Raw genomic sequence first — 18,148 nt, 5'->3', positions numbered from 1 at the left:
GAGTGCTCGGTTCGGTACACGTGCTCAAACACGCGCTCAAACGGAGTGCGACAATGACCCATGTACAGTTTGAACGCTCATCTCAAATGGCTGGAAACTTAAATACAGTACTACTGAAAATCAGACCACGATCCGACTTCAGGGGTTGAATACATAACTGGTGATGCGCAGATTAAAATGTGTACACCTTGAAGCACTGAGAAGAAAAGCGTTGGATGTGAGGGGACCAAGTGAGAGGAGGAGACGAGACTGTGGCTCCCCGAGGCTCCAGGCCGCTTGCAGGCAGGGTTAGGCTCACCCACACCCGCCGTAACCTGAGCCCGGCCCCGCCTCCCCAGCGCGCGCCCTGGCCGGCCGGCCGGCCGAACAGGTCCGGGCGGCGCGCTCTGAGTCACCGGAATCTAGGTGGGGCGGGCGCCGCGCCCCGGCTGCCAGCCCCGAGCCGCGTCCTCCAAGAGCCGCCTCCTCGCGGCCTCTTCCCTTTTGTCGCGCTGCCCGCGCTCGAGGGCCACTCTCCGCCGGTGTCCGAGCCTCGCGCGCTGCTCTCCTCCCCGCCGCCGCCGTCGAGATGCTGCGCTGCGGCCTGGCCTGCGAGCGCTGCAGGTGGATCCTGCCGCTGCTACTGCTTAGCGCCATCGTCTTTGACATCATCGCGCTGGCCGGCCGCGGCTGGCTGCAGTCGAGCGATGACAGCCAGACGTCCTCGCTGTGGTGGCATTGTTTACTAGAAGTCTGCGACAGCCTCATGACGTATGGTGAGTGCCGCCACCTCCGTGAAGTCCACCGGGCGGCGGCTGGGGCAAGCGCCGGCGCCCAGGGAGTGTGGAAGTCGCTCTAGGGGACTAAACAGGGTCGGGGGGCTAATGGGTGATTCAACAAAAATCTCTTCAGGGCCTGGGTCCATACATCGAACCCGTACAAAATCAAGCAGTAGCAGCCTTGGGTGGCCAAAACCCAGGCTCGACACTGGACGACAGTGACCCTAATTCAAACTACATTTATTCGTACAGCAAAAGGTGATCTCCGCCATTTGAAAAGGGTTTGATGAGTAAATACAACGAACAAAGTATATTTTCTTGGATACCTACTGAAATTTATTCCCATTTCGTGGCCTCCTCCTCTGCTTCTTCTTATGCTTAAAATACAAGTATTAAAAGTGCGCACCTTTATTCGCTATATTACTAAACTTGAACTAAGAGAAAGCTCTTCTTCCTTTAAAAAATAAAACAAAACAAAAACCTTTTCTGTCAAAGTTTTAGCAGTGATAATTTCAGTAGATATTGCAGTGTTTAACGCTGCAGGGTAAGTTAGAGGGAGAGTGTGGCTCAGGTCCGGCATTGTTGTTTAGAAAACTTTATTTCAGTTCGATTTGATATCTAAAAAGGAAACACATCTTCTACACTAGTGAAATGAAACGGAGTTGACAAATTTAAAATACTGTAGATAGAGGTTTGTCTTTTTCCAATGTGGAGGGATTTCCTGCCTACTAGTTAGCTGACGGGACCGGAGCGGAATTTGCCCTGGGCTGGTACCGCCCCCAGCTTACTGGTAGGTGGGAAGAACTGCTGGGGTCTATTGTAATTAGCGACGCGTGTGGGGTCTGAGAAAAGAGGGTTTAAGTAGGAGCGTAATCAGAAGCTTAAAGCCAGGTACTACTGAATGGGGCCTTACCAACTGAGTTTAATAGTTTTAAACAGAAAGAAAGCTATCCTGCTTTTCCCCCCATTCTCTGGTAGGGCCTTTGACTTGCCCTCTACCCCTAAACTGGCCCAGGGCTTCAAACCAAATTCTGTTTATCTTGAGGCCCTGTATCAGGGGCTTGGTGCTTTATCTTATCCACTGTGGAATTACTTGGAAGTTCCCACATGGAATCCACCCCATCCCCCATCCCCCACCCACAAAGGAGGCATGGCCCTTGTCAGGAGGTAAATGTAAAGACTAAATGAAATTCCTACTTTCCTTAAAGTCTGTGTTTTTCCTCTCTTAAAGCACAAACAGCCCACCTGGCATGGTTTGTATTACCCACAAGTCTCTTAGGTTTTCGAAGTGAGTTAATTTCTTTGAAATAACATGTCTGTATATTTGGTTAAAATGCAGTCAGGTTCAGTATCTTATAGGGGATTTAGCAGGCCTGCTTAAAACAGGTGTGTTTTTAAACAGACTTTGGTCTTCATGTCTCACTTCAAAGACTAATACAGACCCAACGAATGAATAATCAGCGATGCTGGGCATGTGAATTAAGATTAGTGCGCCAGTCAGGAGAAGGGTGCAGGCCGAGCCTAGATCAGCACTATTGCTGGGACATGATCTGGCCTGCAAGGCTCTGGCTGTGACCACAGCCCTCTTGTGAAACAGGCACAATGCAGTTTTTAATTCTTCTAGACTTGCAAGATGAACTCACCTTCTTAGGGTGTGGCACTTTTAACCTCAGGCTGATTGAGTGCTTTTTATAAAGAAGGGAATAGGCAGGTTCTATTTCTGTTTTCTAATTTTTTAATTAGACAGGAGTCTCAAGCATTAACTTTTTTTAATTGTAAAGAAAGTACAGATCCAGTGAATAGTTGATGTTTCAATTTGATACAGAAATTGGTCTTTGGAAAAGTGCGCTTTTCCAAGTGAATCTTGAGGAATCTAGTACTGTCTGTGATTTTCACAAGTGGGTGGTGGTAGCCTTCACATTCCATTTTAATTATTCCTGACCTTTGCAAAGATAACCAAGTGCCAAGAATGTGATAAACGCAGCTTTTGCTCAAGCCCTAGAATCAAGTGATGCACCCAGCATCCTCTGTCAACAGGTGACCGTGGGAAGAAGAAAATAGCTATGAATTCACCACAAGAGGTCCATCCCAGGCTACTGATGTCAAAGATGGTTAGAATGATTATTATACTTCCACTCCATTTCCTGCCAGGGACTGTTGTCTAGTTTTGCCTCACAGGTATAGAAATTGTGTATTTCTACACTTTAGGTCAATTATCTAGGAGTCTGAACTCTTGAGATTTTCAGATAGCTTCAGTAAGTCCTTGCCGAAAAAAATGCATTCACATGAGGTCATACTTTATCTAAAATACAGTGAGCAGTTTACACATACTCCCACGTATGTACAAACATGACAAAGAGTAAGGTTGATGGCTCTAATTAAAATATCTCAGTATAAAGAATTAAGTAAGTACCTCCACTTTTTAAAAATTTCTTGCCATGTACTAAAAAATCTTGTGGTTTACCATTGTAACACTTAAGAAAATATACCTTTGTATTTACAAAGTGCTTCACTATCACTTTTATTTGCTGATATTTATAACATTGATTTATTTTGGTGTTAAAGACCTAGGTTGTTACTGGTAGGTATCGGCAATAATACTAAATAATATAGGCTTTTTTTCATAAAGGTAAATAGTTCCTCAGAATTATGTAAAAAGCAGAATGTTATATTCTTCACTGTCATTAACAGTTTTAAAAAAAATGATGTATCCACTTCATTTTTCCTAATCAGTAAACGGAATTAAACACTGAACATTTTCTTTTTCACAATAGTTACAACTAAATGGGGCTTCCCTGGTGGCTCAGTGATAAAAAATCTGCCTGCAATGCAGAAGAGGAGGGTTCAGCCCAGAAGATCCTGGAGAAGGAAATGGCAACACACTCCAGTATTCTTTTTTTTCACTCCAGTATTCTTGCCTGGGAAATCCCTTGGACAGAGCAGCCTGGGAGGCTACAGTCCATGGGTTTGCAAAAGAGACAGATACAATTTAGCAGCTAAACAACAACAACTAAACAAATACACATACTTGTTTGAATTTTTTTTTTTAAATCAAGGTTTCTAATCCTCAAAACAGGAAAAGAAAAATCTAGATTTAAATGCTGAAACAGTCATTCAAATTTCATGTATAAAGAAAATGCAAAATTAAATTTGAATCCATGTTCACAGATGGTATTTTTGCATTGCTGGCACCTTCTTTTCCAGTTCTAAGAAAGAGTAGATCAGGAGGATATTTTCAACTTCAGAGATGTAGATTTCAAGTCCTAAGCAAGCTCTGACTCATTCAGGGTGGAGAGTTATGGAGTTAAGTTTATGGATCAGTTACTGGGATAAGAAAGATGAATTTATGCTCCAAGAACGACAGTGGCAAAGTCTGAGTGGCAGCAAGGGAGAGCCTTTGTCTTTGATCTGAACTCCGAAGGGCAGAGCCTCATTTTTACCAATGATACCACATTGAAAGTTTTTTTTTTTTAAACATGAAATCAGCCTTAAGACAAAGAATCAGATTATTATAGGAAATAGTTTTAGGTAATTTAGCCCTATGGCTTTTCAAAGTATGGAAAATGAGAAAAATAAGTACAAAGTTAACATGTTCACTGGGTTAAATTCAACTTAAAGGATTTCATTTTGAGATTATATTCTTGTGGCTTATGAAATTAAGTATTAGTAGATAGATTAATCTTTTATGGGCATGTGTTCATATTCTTATATAGTAAAATAAAAAGTTGGACACTCAGGTGATTTTCATGATTTTATATATGTGTTGATTTATAAAATCTAGACATCTAGGAACCAGTGATCTTGCCCAGTTTACTCCACATTTGCTGTGCTTAGCAATAACTACCAGAGAGCCTCAATTCCTTTTTAGTGACCTAATTTGTCTTTTCTCCCTGTAAATGGGCACAGACTCCTAGACTGTCAGAATTGGGAGGGACAAAGAGCGCGCCTACTCGAGATTTCTCCAAAGCCTGCCCCAAAGCCTGCCCGTCAGCATCCCCTGTGATTGATCTGAGCTTTCACCCTTTGTTCAGCAACTTAACTCTCTCCACCATGCTTGTTTGTTTAAAACTACCTCTCTTAGTGGCAGTGCTATATAACACAGGGAGCCCAGCCTGGTACTCTGATGACCTAGAAGGGTGGGATGGGAGGGGCGAGGGAGGCTGAAGAGGTACGGAATGTATATATATAATTATGGCTTATTTGCATTGTTGTATGGCAGAAACCAATACAACATTGTAAAGCAATTATCCTTCAATTAAAAAAAAAAGTACCTCTCTTAACGCTGACAAGACCTGATGTGCTTTTCTATAAATTCTCCTTTTTAGCCTTCTAACAGCAGACAGATTTTCAAACATTTAAGGGTAGACCCCAGATTTGCTGCTAGTTACCTTTTCTGAGTTCATACACAATTTCCTGTATTTTCCCATCTTCCTGTGTAGGATAGTTTCCCCACTCAGACTTTAAAAGAAGATGGTAAAGGAGTTCTGCAAAGACCAATAGGCAAGAGTTATCATCTGGCTCAGTTTAGGGGGGTGGGAATGTGGAGCATGTAAAGAATCTCACACCTACCGTGGAATCCCCCCCTCCCCCAGTAACTCCCGCCCCCACCATTCTTCCTTTAAGCCATTCCTTTCCTGCCTCCAAACCTTGCAGGATTGCTCTTCCTATGCCGATTTATTTGGAGGTCTGTTCTGAGTTATCCTCTAGATTTTTACTACTAATGTGTCGTAGACCATCAGCATCTGCATTATTGGGGAGGTTATTGGACACTCAGTATCTTAGGCCCATCTACTGAATTGGAATCTGTATTTTAACTCGGTCCCCAGGTGACTGATTCATCAGCACTTTTAAGTTTCAGAAGCACTGGTCTGTATTACTGCGAGTCTCCTCAATGAATAGGCAACAGTCTTTTTGAAATTATCATCCACCCAGCTTATGTTTATTTCTAGGTAGCATCTTTGTGTATTTTTAATTTTGGTCTTATCCAGTTTCCAGTTCTGCTTGTGTATGACATTAAGAACTTTATAGAAGCAATAGGAAGAAATCGGACAAAATCTCAGATTCACTAGGTAGGGTTTTCTGTCTTGTTCATAGATGAATCTTTTGTTCTGGAAAGGAGCCGTCCTCCAGTTGGGTGACAATTTGAGTAAGGGGCTAGGCCACAGTAGGTTCCGGTCAACATTTGTTGCTGTGTGCTCTGCTCAGTCGCTTCAGTCATGTCCAGCTCTTTGCCATCCTATGGGCTCTAGCCTGCCAGGCTCCTCAGTCCATGGGATTCGCCAGGCGAGAATACTGGAGTCGATTGCTATGCCCTCCTCCAGGGGATCTTCCTGACCCAGAGATAGAACCCATGCTTCCTGCATTGCAGGCCGATTTTTTATTACTGAGCCACTAAGGAAACCTCAATATTTGGTGCCCACATGTAAAACTCCTGAAGAATGCAGCAAATCCATTAAAAGAAATACTAATTTGGGATGAAAAAGTCATGACAGTCTCCAAAATATCACCCACAATAGTAGTAGTGCTCTCCTTGTCTTAAAATAAAAATTTTTTTTTTCTTTTCCACAAACTTAAGTTTGATTTATGATTTCTAGCTTGATGTTCGAGGTATTTACTTATTTTACTTTTATTGCTCTTTTTTTTTTTTTTTATTGCTCTTTTCTTATCAGTTGATCTTATTGGTCTTTTCCCGGCTGTATTTGCCTTGTAATGTCGTATTTTAGTATATAATCTCTGGAAAAAGATACAGCATTCTTCCTCATACAAAAAATTTAAAAAGATTTCCTAGAAAAAACTCAGAATTTCATTAGTGATCAGCGAATGGTTTCCATTGTTGATTTAATGTTGAATCTTTGCAAGAAATAGCAAAATTTGATAAGCCATTCTTCACCTAAATGGATCTTTAATGAATCTTATTTAAAAGTGGATTTATAATATTGTTGGTTTCTTTGATAACATGAATTTCTCCAAGTGGTATTTAGAAAATAAACTTATGACAGAATAAATTATGAATACGTATGAAACACCAAATTTGTCTTCCTCTAAGAAAACAAACAAACAAAATTCCTGCATAGAAACTCTGTTTACCTGAAATACAGCATGCTATTGTGGTCTCAATTCAGAGAAAGGTAATTGACAACTTCCCCAACCCCTGCACACACACACACACACACACACACACACACACACACACACACACAGAGATTCTGCTTATTTGAATTTAATGATTGTATTTAATTGAATTTAATGATTGACAGTAACCATGAAAAAAATAAACTATAGAAATGAGACTACAGTTGATAGTAGTCTCATTTCTCATGAAACTTACATGCTTCTTTTTGGCAGTGCTGCAATCTATAAGGAGATCAATCATCTAAGTTGTTCTCAAATTTTAGTATGGATGTAACAAATGCCAATAAAATACAGATTAGGAAAGGCAATAAAATTTACTATATAAAATATTAATGAAGGACAGAGTTATATTCAGAATAGATGAAGATGGATTGTCTTTGAAGAACTGAGGAACATCTGTTGAATCATGAAAGAAGTAGCTTTAGGACAAGTTTTAAAAAGTGATGTTTTTTTCATTGGGGCTGGTAAATAGGTATAATTTAGATCAAGGTATAATATAAAATATAAATAGTTCTCAAAAGGGTTTGGTAAATTTGGGAATATTAGGCTCATTCTGGGTAATTAAGGGAGACCAAAGGTACTTAGCCTATAGACTTAACTTTTTAAAGTGTATGTCTTGGAAAATTGCCATGTTGTAAGTCTACATGGCAGTTGGGTTCCTTCTCAGGCAGAATGTTGGGCTGGGAGGACCCTGCTCAGATCTGATAGGATCCATCTCACCATCTTACAACAAAATAGTCATTAACATGAGAGCAGATTGCCTTCCTTGTTATCCATCCGTCAGGACCTTCAAAACCGTGTTAAGATTTATATCTCAAATTATAGTTAAGTGATTCACTGTGGGTGTTTCCACGCTACAAGGAGCAAGTTTTACATGTTCTACTTCCAAGGCAGCCTTTCTCCAGACAAAATGTTACTGAAGTGTCCATTTTGATTTCTCTCAGACTCAGCATTTTAAATAAGCAAGACGCTAATTGAGTTGATTTAACATAGCATAGAAAGAGTTATTAAAATGATCTGTTTATCTTTACATTCACCTGTTGGTTTTAGGTGAATTGGCTTACTATTTCTTTAATTTCTTTCAAGTACCTGAAACTAAATGTAAATTACAGCTATAGTGTCAGAGGAAGTAGTAATAGCAATAATTTAACTTTGTATTAATTTTCCTCAAACAGGTAAAATGATTGATATTACTCTTTAGGCAATATCATACATTATTTAGCTATAGTTTAAAAACCTTAATCTGTAATTGTCAAAGTTTGATTATTAAATATGTTCCCTGTTAGGATTTTTTTTCTGTTTTTATTGAACACTCACATTCTACTGTACAGTTGATCTTCATAATGCTTGTATTCCTCTGTGTGCATATACAGATGTACTGCCTTTTCACTGAACAGTTACAAACCTGTGAATTCAACTTAAAAGGAAAAATCAGTGTCTGCTTATTTGAATTTAATGATTGTATTTAATTGAATTTAATGATTGGCAGTAGCCATGAAAAAAATCTATAGAAATGAGACTGTAATTGGCAGTGGGTCACATACTGAAAGTTGCATGCTCCTTTCTGGCAATGCAACAGCTGTTCTTATAAGAAGATTAATCATCTATCTTAGTTGTTCTCAAACTTTAGTATATTAGTAAAGAAATACTAGTAAGATGCAGATTCCTGGGCACTATCTTTTCAACTGTGATTCAGTGTGTCTGGAGGGACACACAGGAAGCCATCTTTTCTATCAGCACCACTGATGGTTTTGTGTCAGTGGTCTATGGTGTAGACTTAGAGATGGTCTTAGCTGTTCTTTCCAAAGATGGCTTCTCTTCTCTGGAAAGTTACCTTACCCAAAGGACAAGGCAAAAGTGAAAAAAGAGAATTAATTACTCAATTTCACATTCTGGCTTTATCTATGTTGCTTTTAAAATAAAACATTTCTTTTTACCTTGGTCCTAAAATCTCCTATTGATCTCACAGAAAGAGCAGGACTTAGAAGAAAGTAGTAAAAATTATAAACAAAACTGGACCCACTCATGGACTGTCATGCCCCTGACAGTGCCACTAAAGGGTCATTTGTGTGAAAACATAATATTTGAGCATGTAAAAAAAAAAAAAAAATGAGCATGTGTCTTCTACTTGAAAGAAAGTGAAAGTTAGTCACTCATTTGTGTCTGACTTTTTGTGATCCCATGGCCTGTAGTCCACCAGCTTCTTCTGTCCATGAGGATTTCCAGGCAAAAATACTGGAGTGGGTTGCTGTACCCTCCTGCAGGGGATCTTCCTGACCCAGAGATCAAATCTATGTCTCTTACGTCACCTGCATTGACAGGCAGGTTCTTTACCACTAGCACCACCTGGGAAGCCCTAATGGTAGTAGAGGCGGGGTATAAACAGGGTTCCCAAGCCTTTGTTCTTTCTGCTAGTCGTTTGGTTTGTCTACCGTTGACCAGTCTAGTGACCAAAATCAAGGGAGGGTATGTTTGCCAGACAAGCTGTATTCAAGTTGGAGTAGGACCAGCACTGAGGTGCATGCAACTCTCCTTTTCAAATTCAATAAAGAAAAACAGGTTCAGGTGCCTGTTCATTCACTAATGAATGAGTGGACAGACATAATGTGGGCTCTCCATACAGTAGAATAATTATTGGTCATAAAAACAAATGAAGTCCTGATCCATGCTGCTACAATACGGATGAACCTTGAAAACATGCTAAGTGAAAGCACAGGACAGTCCCAAAGGCCACATAGTATTAAACTATACCTCCGTTTATAAGCACTGTACAGGGTATACAAATTTATAGAGACAGAAAGTAGATTAGCGGTTGTTGGAAGCTGAAGGAAGAAGGGAGGGGGAGGTGACTGCTAATGGTCATGGGGTTTCTTTTTGGAGTGATGAAAAGTTTTGGAATTGTAAATGGTGATGGCTGCATAACCCTGTAAATATAGTAAAAACCACTGAATTGTATACTTTAAATGGATGAATTTTCTAGCATGTAAATCGTATCCCCAAAGAAAAAAAGAGTCATATTCTGGCTTCAGACAGGCTAGAAATCAGACTTGGCTGCCAGCTCTGTGACTGTAGGCAGGTTATCTGGACTCTCCAAGCCTCAGTGTAATCTCACTTCTAAAATAGAAATAATAACAGAATGTGAACCTTGAAGAGTTATCCTGAGAATTCAGAGAGTTAAACCATGGCAGGTCCTTAGCTCCATGCCTGGCACAGAGTGATTACTTCATACATGTCAGTTACTACCTCTGGAGAGAAAGTTGTGTGGGAAAGAGATTTTACAAATTGGTGCAGGTTGAACAGGAAGAGTGATTGGCTGGAATCCTTAGCTGGGAAGTCATGGCTTTTCTCTTCCTGTAGGCCCAGAGCAGAATGAGCCAGGGCTGGAGCTGCCCACATCCATCTTTGAAACCAGAACTCAATTTCCATCTCACCCCGATTGTTTTTAGGGTACATGTCAATAACTGAGAATTATTGTGCAACAAATTCTGAATACTTCAGAAAAAATTTATGCAAAAATTTAGAAAGGTTGTTTGTACCTAAACTTGTATAACAATCATACCTACTTTACAATTAAGTTGTTTTATTTCACATCTCTGCCTCAGCATAGGTACTCTGTTTTCAAAAATTATTTTTTCATGGAACCAAATCTTAATACAAAACAACGATCCTTTTAAAGGTAATTGAAACAGTTCCTGAAGAGATTATAACTTGGATTGTTCAATACCAAAAATGTTGTTTATTGGGTTGTACTGGATTAGAACTTGAGTTAATCTTTTAAATATACCTGTTTATATGGCCAATTTATTCACTTATTAAATGAGATACAGTTTAATGATGTCTACCTTTCATTTTGGAGGTATAAACATTTGCCCCCAAACAGAGGGGTAAGGCATTACTGTATATCACTATATTAATGTCCTACCTACGAATCGCCTATTCTTCCCTTAAAATATGGAGACGTTTAAGTATTATTGAAAGAAAAACTGTTCTTCCACCCAAATATAATTATTAAAAAGAAAAAAAAAAACTGTTGATGCTTTGTTAAGTAATTTTTAAATTTGGCAATGTATGTCGTATTAATGACCGCTTGTTTTTCCTTGTAGCTTGGGGAAGGGCAGCCGCCGCCATGCTGCTCTGCGGTTTCATCATCCTGGTGATCTGCTTCATCCTCTCCTTCTTTGCCCTCTGTGGACCCCAAATGCTTGTCTTCCTGAGAGTGATCGGAGGCCTCCTGGCCCTGGCTGGTAAGACTGTGCGCCAGCAATTCTTCATTCCTATCTGCAGTGAACATCGATATAGTAATGTCCAAGCCACAGTGAAGATCCCTGACAGCACAGTTCCTGATCTGCTCTCAGACAATGCGTCCCCAAAGGCAGAAGTAACAGAGGATGTGCTTTAAGATCTTGATCCCTTTCCTCTTCTGCCTGAGATAGCGTTCCAGTTCCAGGTCCCTCACCCAAGTGAGGAAGGTTGTCACTCTATCTGCGGTTGTCTCTCATAGATGACCTCGAGTCCCTGCTCCCCGAGGGGCCAGGGCTGTGTCCCAGACTGGCCTGCCATGAGCTGCATGCTTAGGGGACTGAAATGTCCCTGAACCATTGCACTTGGTGAAGAAGTTTTGCAGTCTTAGGATGTGGTGTATCATGGAAGGGTCCTCTGCAATTTAGATTTTGTAGAAATTGATCTAAACCATGTGATGAAACAAAATGAGTAAATAACTATATTTTACATGTATTATGGCACATATTAGAGAAAAATGCAGAAAAGTGTTCCTTTAGTGTAGGACACAACGATTTGCACTAAATGACAGGCTTAACCAGTGAAAGTTTGCTATTTTAAGTAGACGAGAAGCAGAGAAATGGTGATCCGCACCAAGGTTGCCCTTCAGGAGTTGCCAAAGGAGAACATTTTAAGTTGGGAAACAGAAGCAACAAGTCAAGATATGGAAACATCTATAGCCTTTCTAGTGATTAAAAAAAAGAAATGGAAAAACTAGCTTTTCTTAAAAAAAAAAAAAAAGAAACAGAAAACTAGTTAAGAATAAATCTGTGGAGCTAGTAGAAAAAAATTAAGGTGAAAGGAAAGTGGTGGTGAGAACTATCCACTCCCGGACATACTGCTGGAAGCACAGCCAACTTACTGGTCCCTCTGTGAAGAGCAGCGTCTGAGTGTCACAGAGCTAAAATTTGCTCATACCTTAAGTCATGGCAATGCACACATGAAATACTAAGTTAAAAAGTGCATGGCATAGCATTGTGTTCAGTTGCTCAGTCATGTCGGACTCTTTGCAACCCCATGAACTGCAGAATGCTAAGCTTCCCTGTCCTTCGCTATCTCCCAGAGTTTGCTCAAACTCATGTCCATTGAGTCAAAGGTGCCATCCAACCGTCTCAACCTCTGTCATCCCCTTCTCCTCCTGCCTCAGTCTTTCCCCGCATCAGGGTCTTTTGGCATAGCTTATGGCACAGCATAGCATGTGTATACTCATTAGTGCTTTATAGAATTATGCGTGTTCATTGAAAAAGACTACAAAGTAATCTAATAAAGCTCCTTTTATTTTTAAGCAATTTAAAATGTTAATGCATGATTAATAATAATTGTAACAATGTGACTCTTATATTAAGAGTTTAGAAATCTTTTTGACATGTTTCCCTGCCTGTATCTTCCCTTTCACTTTTTCAAAGCACTGTGATTATTCTCTTGTACTTCTATTCTCCTAGCCTGGAATGGTCTTCTTCCTGCCCTCCATCTCTTCATTTCTATTTATTCTTCAAATTTCCCTTCCTCTGCAGGCTTTTCTACTGATTCTCCCATTGATCATTCATAGCATTGGTTCATTGTTTCATTTAGTCATTCATTTATTGAATGAATATTCCAAAAGTATGTTATCAAATGTCAGTATTGAGTTCTAACTCTGTATGTGTTTGCACACACATGTGTATATATATATTATTTTTGCTACCACTGAAATATTAAATATTTGGCACAGGAAATGCTAAGATGAAAAAAAATAGGCTCTTCTCTACCCTCTTCTTTCTATTGCACACCACAGTTCAGCAATTTTTACTTTAGTATATATAATGCTTACACAGGTACTATGGAATGATTCTCTAATATTCTGTCTGTATTTCATATATTCAGTATTCTGCTCAGTGCCAGGTATCTCTGACACAAAGTATTCAACTATCTTTTTTGGCTCATGATTAACTAGATTCTCCCAGCCCCTTTTATCAGCATTATTTAGGTGGATTTAACACTTAATTTTAAGGCAAAAATGTTGAGGAAGAGGAATTAATCTGTAATTACCATGCATTCATACTTGGGATTTTTTTTTCCTTCCTTTTAGCTGTGTTCCAGATCATCTCCCTGGTAATTTACCCTGTGAAGTACACTCAGACCTTTAACCTTCACCTCAACCCTGCTGTCACTTACATCTATAACTGGGCCTATGGCTTCGGGTGGGCAGCCACTATTATCCTGATCGGCTGTGCCTTCTTCTTCTGTTGCCTCCCCAACTATGAAGATGACCTGCTGGGCAATGCCAAGCCCAGGTACTTCTACACATCTGCCTAAGGTGGGGAATGAGCAGAAGAACATCACTGCTGCTGAGATAGATTCCAGAGAAAGAAACTGTTTTCCCCCGGAATACTTTGAACCTGTTTTGGGGACAATGGTCATATCATTAAACTATGGTCAAAATGCTAAAATAATCTTGGGAAAGTGTTTCTTAAATGGTGTTATAGTTTCATATTCATCTTTTTTATATATGTTTTGTAGTGTTAAGTAAGACTTACTTCTTTTAATTAATTACCTGATTATTAAGTTGGCTAGAAGGTTCATTCAGGCTTGCCCATAAGACTGATGGGAAAACCTGAACTCACTTTTTGGCCAACTCAATACTAATATGCCAATGTTTCCTTATATCTAGCAATACCATTGATATTGCATTTGTAAAAGAATATGAGTATGAAAGTAACCACATAATTTATAAGATAAAAATGAGAAGGCTTCAAAGATTTGAGTAAATCTGGTTAGGTTTCTGTTTTTCCCAGGTGGAATGGATTGGGTCTATTAAGGACTTAGGAGAAGAAGAAGAAACTGGTAAAAATCGTCAGTGACTAAATATTCTAAAAGAAACGCAAAAAAATTTTTTTTCAAGCCTTTGGCTATTCAGAGAAGCAAAATTGGCTCCTAAATGCATGTCATTTGTGAGAATTTCCAATGAATATCATGAATAATTGATTTGGGGCTAAGCTTTCCATTAACTTAATATGACATCTAGGAAAGTATTCTTTCATGGCCAAAACCTGTTGCAGTAGTATGGCCTCCTTAAGCAGTGAAATCTTAAGATGAAATTTTCTCTTTTAAAGTGGTTCATAGGGTGGGGGTGTGGTAGAAAGCTACTAGTAATTCTGTGCTCTTTGGTGTCTATATGCTCTAGACCAGAGTAGACTGGATGAAAAAATGGACTGGTCTAATTCATTATGACCTTTAAGTAGTAGGTTGTTCAGTAAAGCATTAGGAGGGCCATTCCCATCACAAAAGTAACATTAAATAGCCTAAAGAGAAGACATGGCTTGAATTTTTCATCTTTGGCTTGATCGGGCTCTAATCATGTAGACACAGCTTCTGATAGATTGCAACTGTAAGCAAAAACTTAAATATGGTTAAAAACCTGGTTTCCCTTGGTAAACAGATTAAAAATATCTGATGTAAAACATTTAACAGGATAATTCAGGAATGTGGGATTTCTCTGACTTGCAAATATGATATATCACATGGAATATTATTATTTTTTTACTATTAGTACTTACATAATGAAAACCAATTCATTTTATATATCAAATTATTTTGTAAGTTGTAAAAATAGCAGTTGCAGTTTTATTATGAACTTTTCTCAATAAACCAGGTGATCTTATCTTGTTTCTAGTTTGCAGTTTTTTTGGTTTTGCTTCTCCCCTCATTCCCCCAAATCGGGGGGAAGGGAATTTGTAAAAGATGTTTTGAGTGGGGTAGTAAGGACATTGGATAAAGTGAAAAGTTGCTTTTATCATTTTCAAGTTTTAAAATGAACATTAAAAAACCCCACAATTTTGGATGAATTTTAATGGATTCTAGTAGTTTACTCTCTAAACTACTTCCTCAATGACCAATACCTAGGACACCAATATCAAACAGTATTTATCCAGCGCTGCCATCAGAGGGAATGGACCAAGAGCCTCCGGGTAGGTCCAGATACACCGAACATTAGTGTGGTTTCGCTGATGGTTCTCCTGTCTTCTGTGGCACAGCTTCCTGCTTGAGATGGAATCTTCTTCTATTCAGGTCATGGGACCACAAGCAGTCTCTTTACTTCTTTTCTCTTGTCCATCTTCCATTTTCTGGTTGTTTTTTTTTTTCCCCATGATGGCTCACAGGTGAATTCTACTCTATTATATATAAATGTGAAGAAGGGTTTCCAAGTAGCAGGGTGGGAGGAGGATATTTTTTCTTAGTGCTTCTGTCAGCCACTGGCAGTGACTTTTTCTTCTATGGTTTTCAAAGTTTAAGGTGATCGTTTCATAAATTTGACCACAAGACTACAAGAATTTGGTCTGGGTGATTCTTTACACCAAAAGTTAAAAAAAATCTATGACAAGGTTTGAAGTGATCAAATTAACTATTTGATCCATTTACGAAGATAATGGATATCTAGAGATTCAGAAACCGGATCTCTCATTAGACATGAAAATGACTCAGGTACAGGCCCTCTCTAAAGCAAGCACTCTTATCTTTGGGTTTTGTTCCCAACCAGCTTCCTTCTTTCTCTCCTAAATAAGTAACACACTAGATCCTAGTGATGCACATTTAGGAAAAATTACAGCTTCCTGGAATCCATGGTCTGTATTAACAGACATTTCAACGGAAAAGAAATGTCTGTGACAGAAGAAACATGATTACTTTACTTAAAATGTGCCACTTCTTTCAGCCTTGTTCCAGTGTAGAGACCCTCCATTCCTTCTTAGTTCACATTCATTAGGACAGAAACCTTTATGTTATAAACAGAGCAGGAGAATTCTAGGGAATTCCAGAGAGGAATAGAGAATTTGAGAAGCCATCTCAAGACTAGAAATGTACTGAATGAGATTTCCCATGATCAAGCTGAACTGGTTTCTGGCTCTGTAATTATTATACTGAGTCCCCACCCATTAAACAAGCAGTTCTAGGTTCCCAAACAATTATCTCATGCTCACACTAGAAGTAATCAGATACGCCAAGTGCCTTTTACCATTGACTGTAACAAAAGGGTAATGTGTCAGGGACTTTTCAGTTGTCACACAGGGTAACTATGGAGTGTAATTACTTTTAGCTTCAAAATCATACACTGCAGGACTCACATTAAGATTTGATAGGTTTTCTTTTCTTAAGGGAATGAAAAGAATGGAAAAATATAGTCATAATAACTTAGGTTGATTTTTTGCTACAAGCTCCTGCTGACAGTCCTGTTAATATAATAAACACAGATGCTGACGACTTGTTTTCCTAAGAATACCTGAAAAGGGCATATTTTAGTTTCATCCCACTGCTGGCTTTTGTTAGCTATGCTGGAATTCATAGCTTGAGTAGTTTACCACCCCTCATGCCTCAACCTCGTCTGTAAGATTATTGCTATGATCCTTTTTCTTTCAAAATTCTCTGATTTGGTGTGTTTGTTTGTGTTGCTCCTCATTTGTTGATTTACTCACATATTCTTGGGAAAAGGAAAAAGGATTAAGTGATGCTATTTTTTGGTGTGTTTTTTCAAGTTGATTTCCGTAACTAGAGACAAATGATTAACATTTTCTTAATATTGTGATGGATTTTTTTTTCTTTAATTGAAAATCAAAGGATATTCCTTTCATTGGAAGATCTACTAAATAAGTGCCTCTAGATTCTTATTATGAGCATAAGTAATCCTGAAGCCTAGAAGCAAATATTTATTTGTATTTTAGGGAGCTTCTGATTCAAGATGGTAGAATGAACTGTCTATTAAATAATCACTTCTGACCAGGATAGAAAAAAAAAATGTAGAATAGTAAACAGGTGCCAGAGGGAATAAATCCATAATTAAAGAGGGATATATACCTGACTAGAGATTCTGTCAAATTTCTGGAAGATGGAAAATGAGTGACATTGTCAACATATCAGTGGAGCTGCCAGTCAGAACCAACTCAAGCTGGCTGTCAGGGAAGTAACAGCTGTGCTGCTGATAAGTGCCAAAGAAGTGCCAAGCTTGGTGTTGGCAAGGAAAAGTAGGACCAGGAGAGGAGGAGGGTGTAAATCAGGGGGATTAGTTAGAAGTCAGCCCCATGAGGAATTTGCCAGTTGGCTTGCCCCCTCTCCCCCCACACCAGGCTGCCACCTGAAACTTTCAGAGTGGAAGAACCCGAGGATATCTTTACACTTCCTAACCAGCTTCCTCTAAGTGCTTCCCATGTACTAACCCATATAAACCTGGCCTAGACCCTCTGATATGAACTTAATGATCTGAGTTGTTCAGAGAAGAAATAAAAGCACAGGAATGTGAAATAATGTTCACAGGGTCAGACATCTAGTAAATAACAACAGCAATAACAGATGCAGAACACACCATGTTGTGGTATTGTTTGATGCATTAGAACACAGTCCAGTAGATATTTGGGCTTCTCTGTGGCTCAGCTTGTAAAGAATCCGCCTGCAATGCGGGAGACCTGGGTTTGATCCCTAGGTTGGGAAGATCCCCTGGAGAAGGGAAAGGCTACCCACTCCAGTATTCTGGCCCGGAGAATTCCATAGACTGTATAGTCCATGGGGTCACAAAGAGTCGGACATGACTGAGTGACTTTCACTTTCCCAGTAGGTATTGATACTATTATGAGGATTTCAGGCTTCCCCCTCCTCCCATTGTGTTGGTCTGGGTCTCTCAGCCCCTTTCATTCTCCATACTCCAGGAGGGTTCTGCTTTTCTATGTGTTTTGGGGGACATTTTATAATGGAGAAGTATGGAGAGTGTAAAGGTCCCAGTGAGGGCTGGTTCTTCATAGAGAATTGGGCATGAGTGAGGCAGATGAGGGAAATTCATGGCAAAGAGAAGAAAGGAATTGAAAACATCTCCGTGGGTCTCTGTATCTCATGGTACCATGTTTGAGAAGCAGAGTTCACACTGTGTTGTTTTCATGGTTGGATTGTACTTCTCTGTGCTTGGACCCTTACCTCATAAGTCATGATTTCATGAACTTCACAGGTATGAGCCATTTTCC

At 39.4% G+C, this 18,148-nt stretch overlaps 1 protein-coding gene across 1 annotated transcript; it reads left to right on the top strand.

Annotated features, from left to right (window-relative positions):
* Window positions 1–408: 408 nt before the first annotated feature.
* On the top strand, window positions 409–14,808 carry PERP (p53 apoptosis effector related to PMP22). The gene is made up of 3 exons (XM_019967497.2): window positions 409–755; window positions 10,994–11,134; window positions 13,237–14,808. Exons 1-3 carry the CDS (start codon window positions 569–571, stop codon window positions 13,461–13,463), a joined length of 555 nt encoding a protein of 184 aa, XP_019823056.2. The 5' UTR covers window positions 409–568; the 3' UTR covers window positions 13,464–14,808.
* Window positions 14,809–18,148: the final 3,340 nt, after the last annotated feature.

This window comes from Bos indicus, chromosome 9 (genome assembly GCF_029378745.1).
Source record: "Bos indicus isolate NIAB-ARS_2022 breed Sahiwal x Tharparkar chromosome 9, NIAB-ARS_B.indTharparkar_mat_pri_1.0, whole genome shotgun sequence".
Taxonomy (NCBI): Eukaryota; Metazoa; Chordata; class Mammalia; order Artiodactyla; family Bovidae; genus Bos; species Bos indicus.
Note: the sequence above shows the minus strand (reverse complement) of the source record. Positions and strands in the feature narration are given on the sequence as shown.

Excerpts from the sequence above, each read along its gene's own strand:
- PERP (XM_019967497.2), top strand. The coding sequence starts at position 569 with ATGCTGCGCTGCGGCCTGGCCTGCGAGCGCTGCAGGTGGATCCTGCCG. Across the intron at positions 756-10,993 it reads CGACAGCCTCATGACGTATG|CTTGGGGAAGGGCAGCCGCC; the intron begins GTGAGTGCCGCC and ends TTTTCCTTGTAG. Across the intron at positions 11,135-13,236 it reads AGGCCTCCTGGCCCTGGCTG|CTGTGTTCCAGATCATCTCC; the intron begins GTAAGACTGTGC and ends CCTTCCTTTTAG.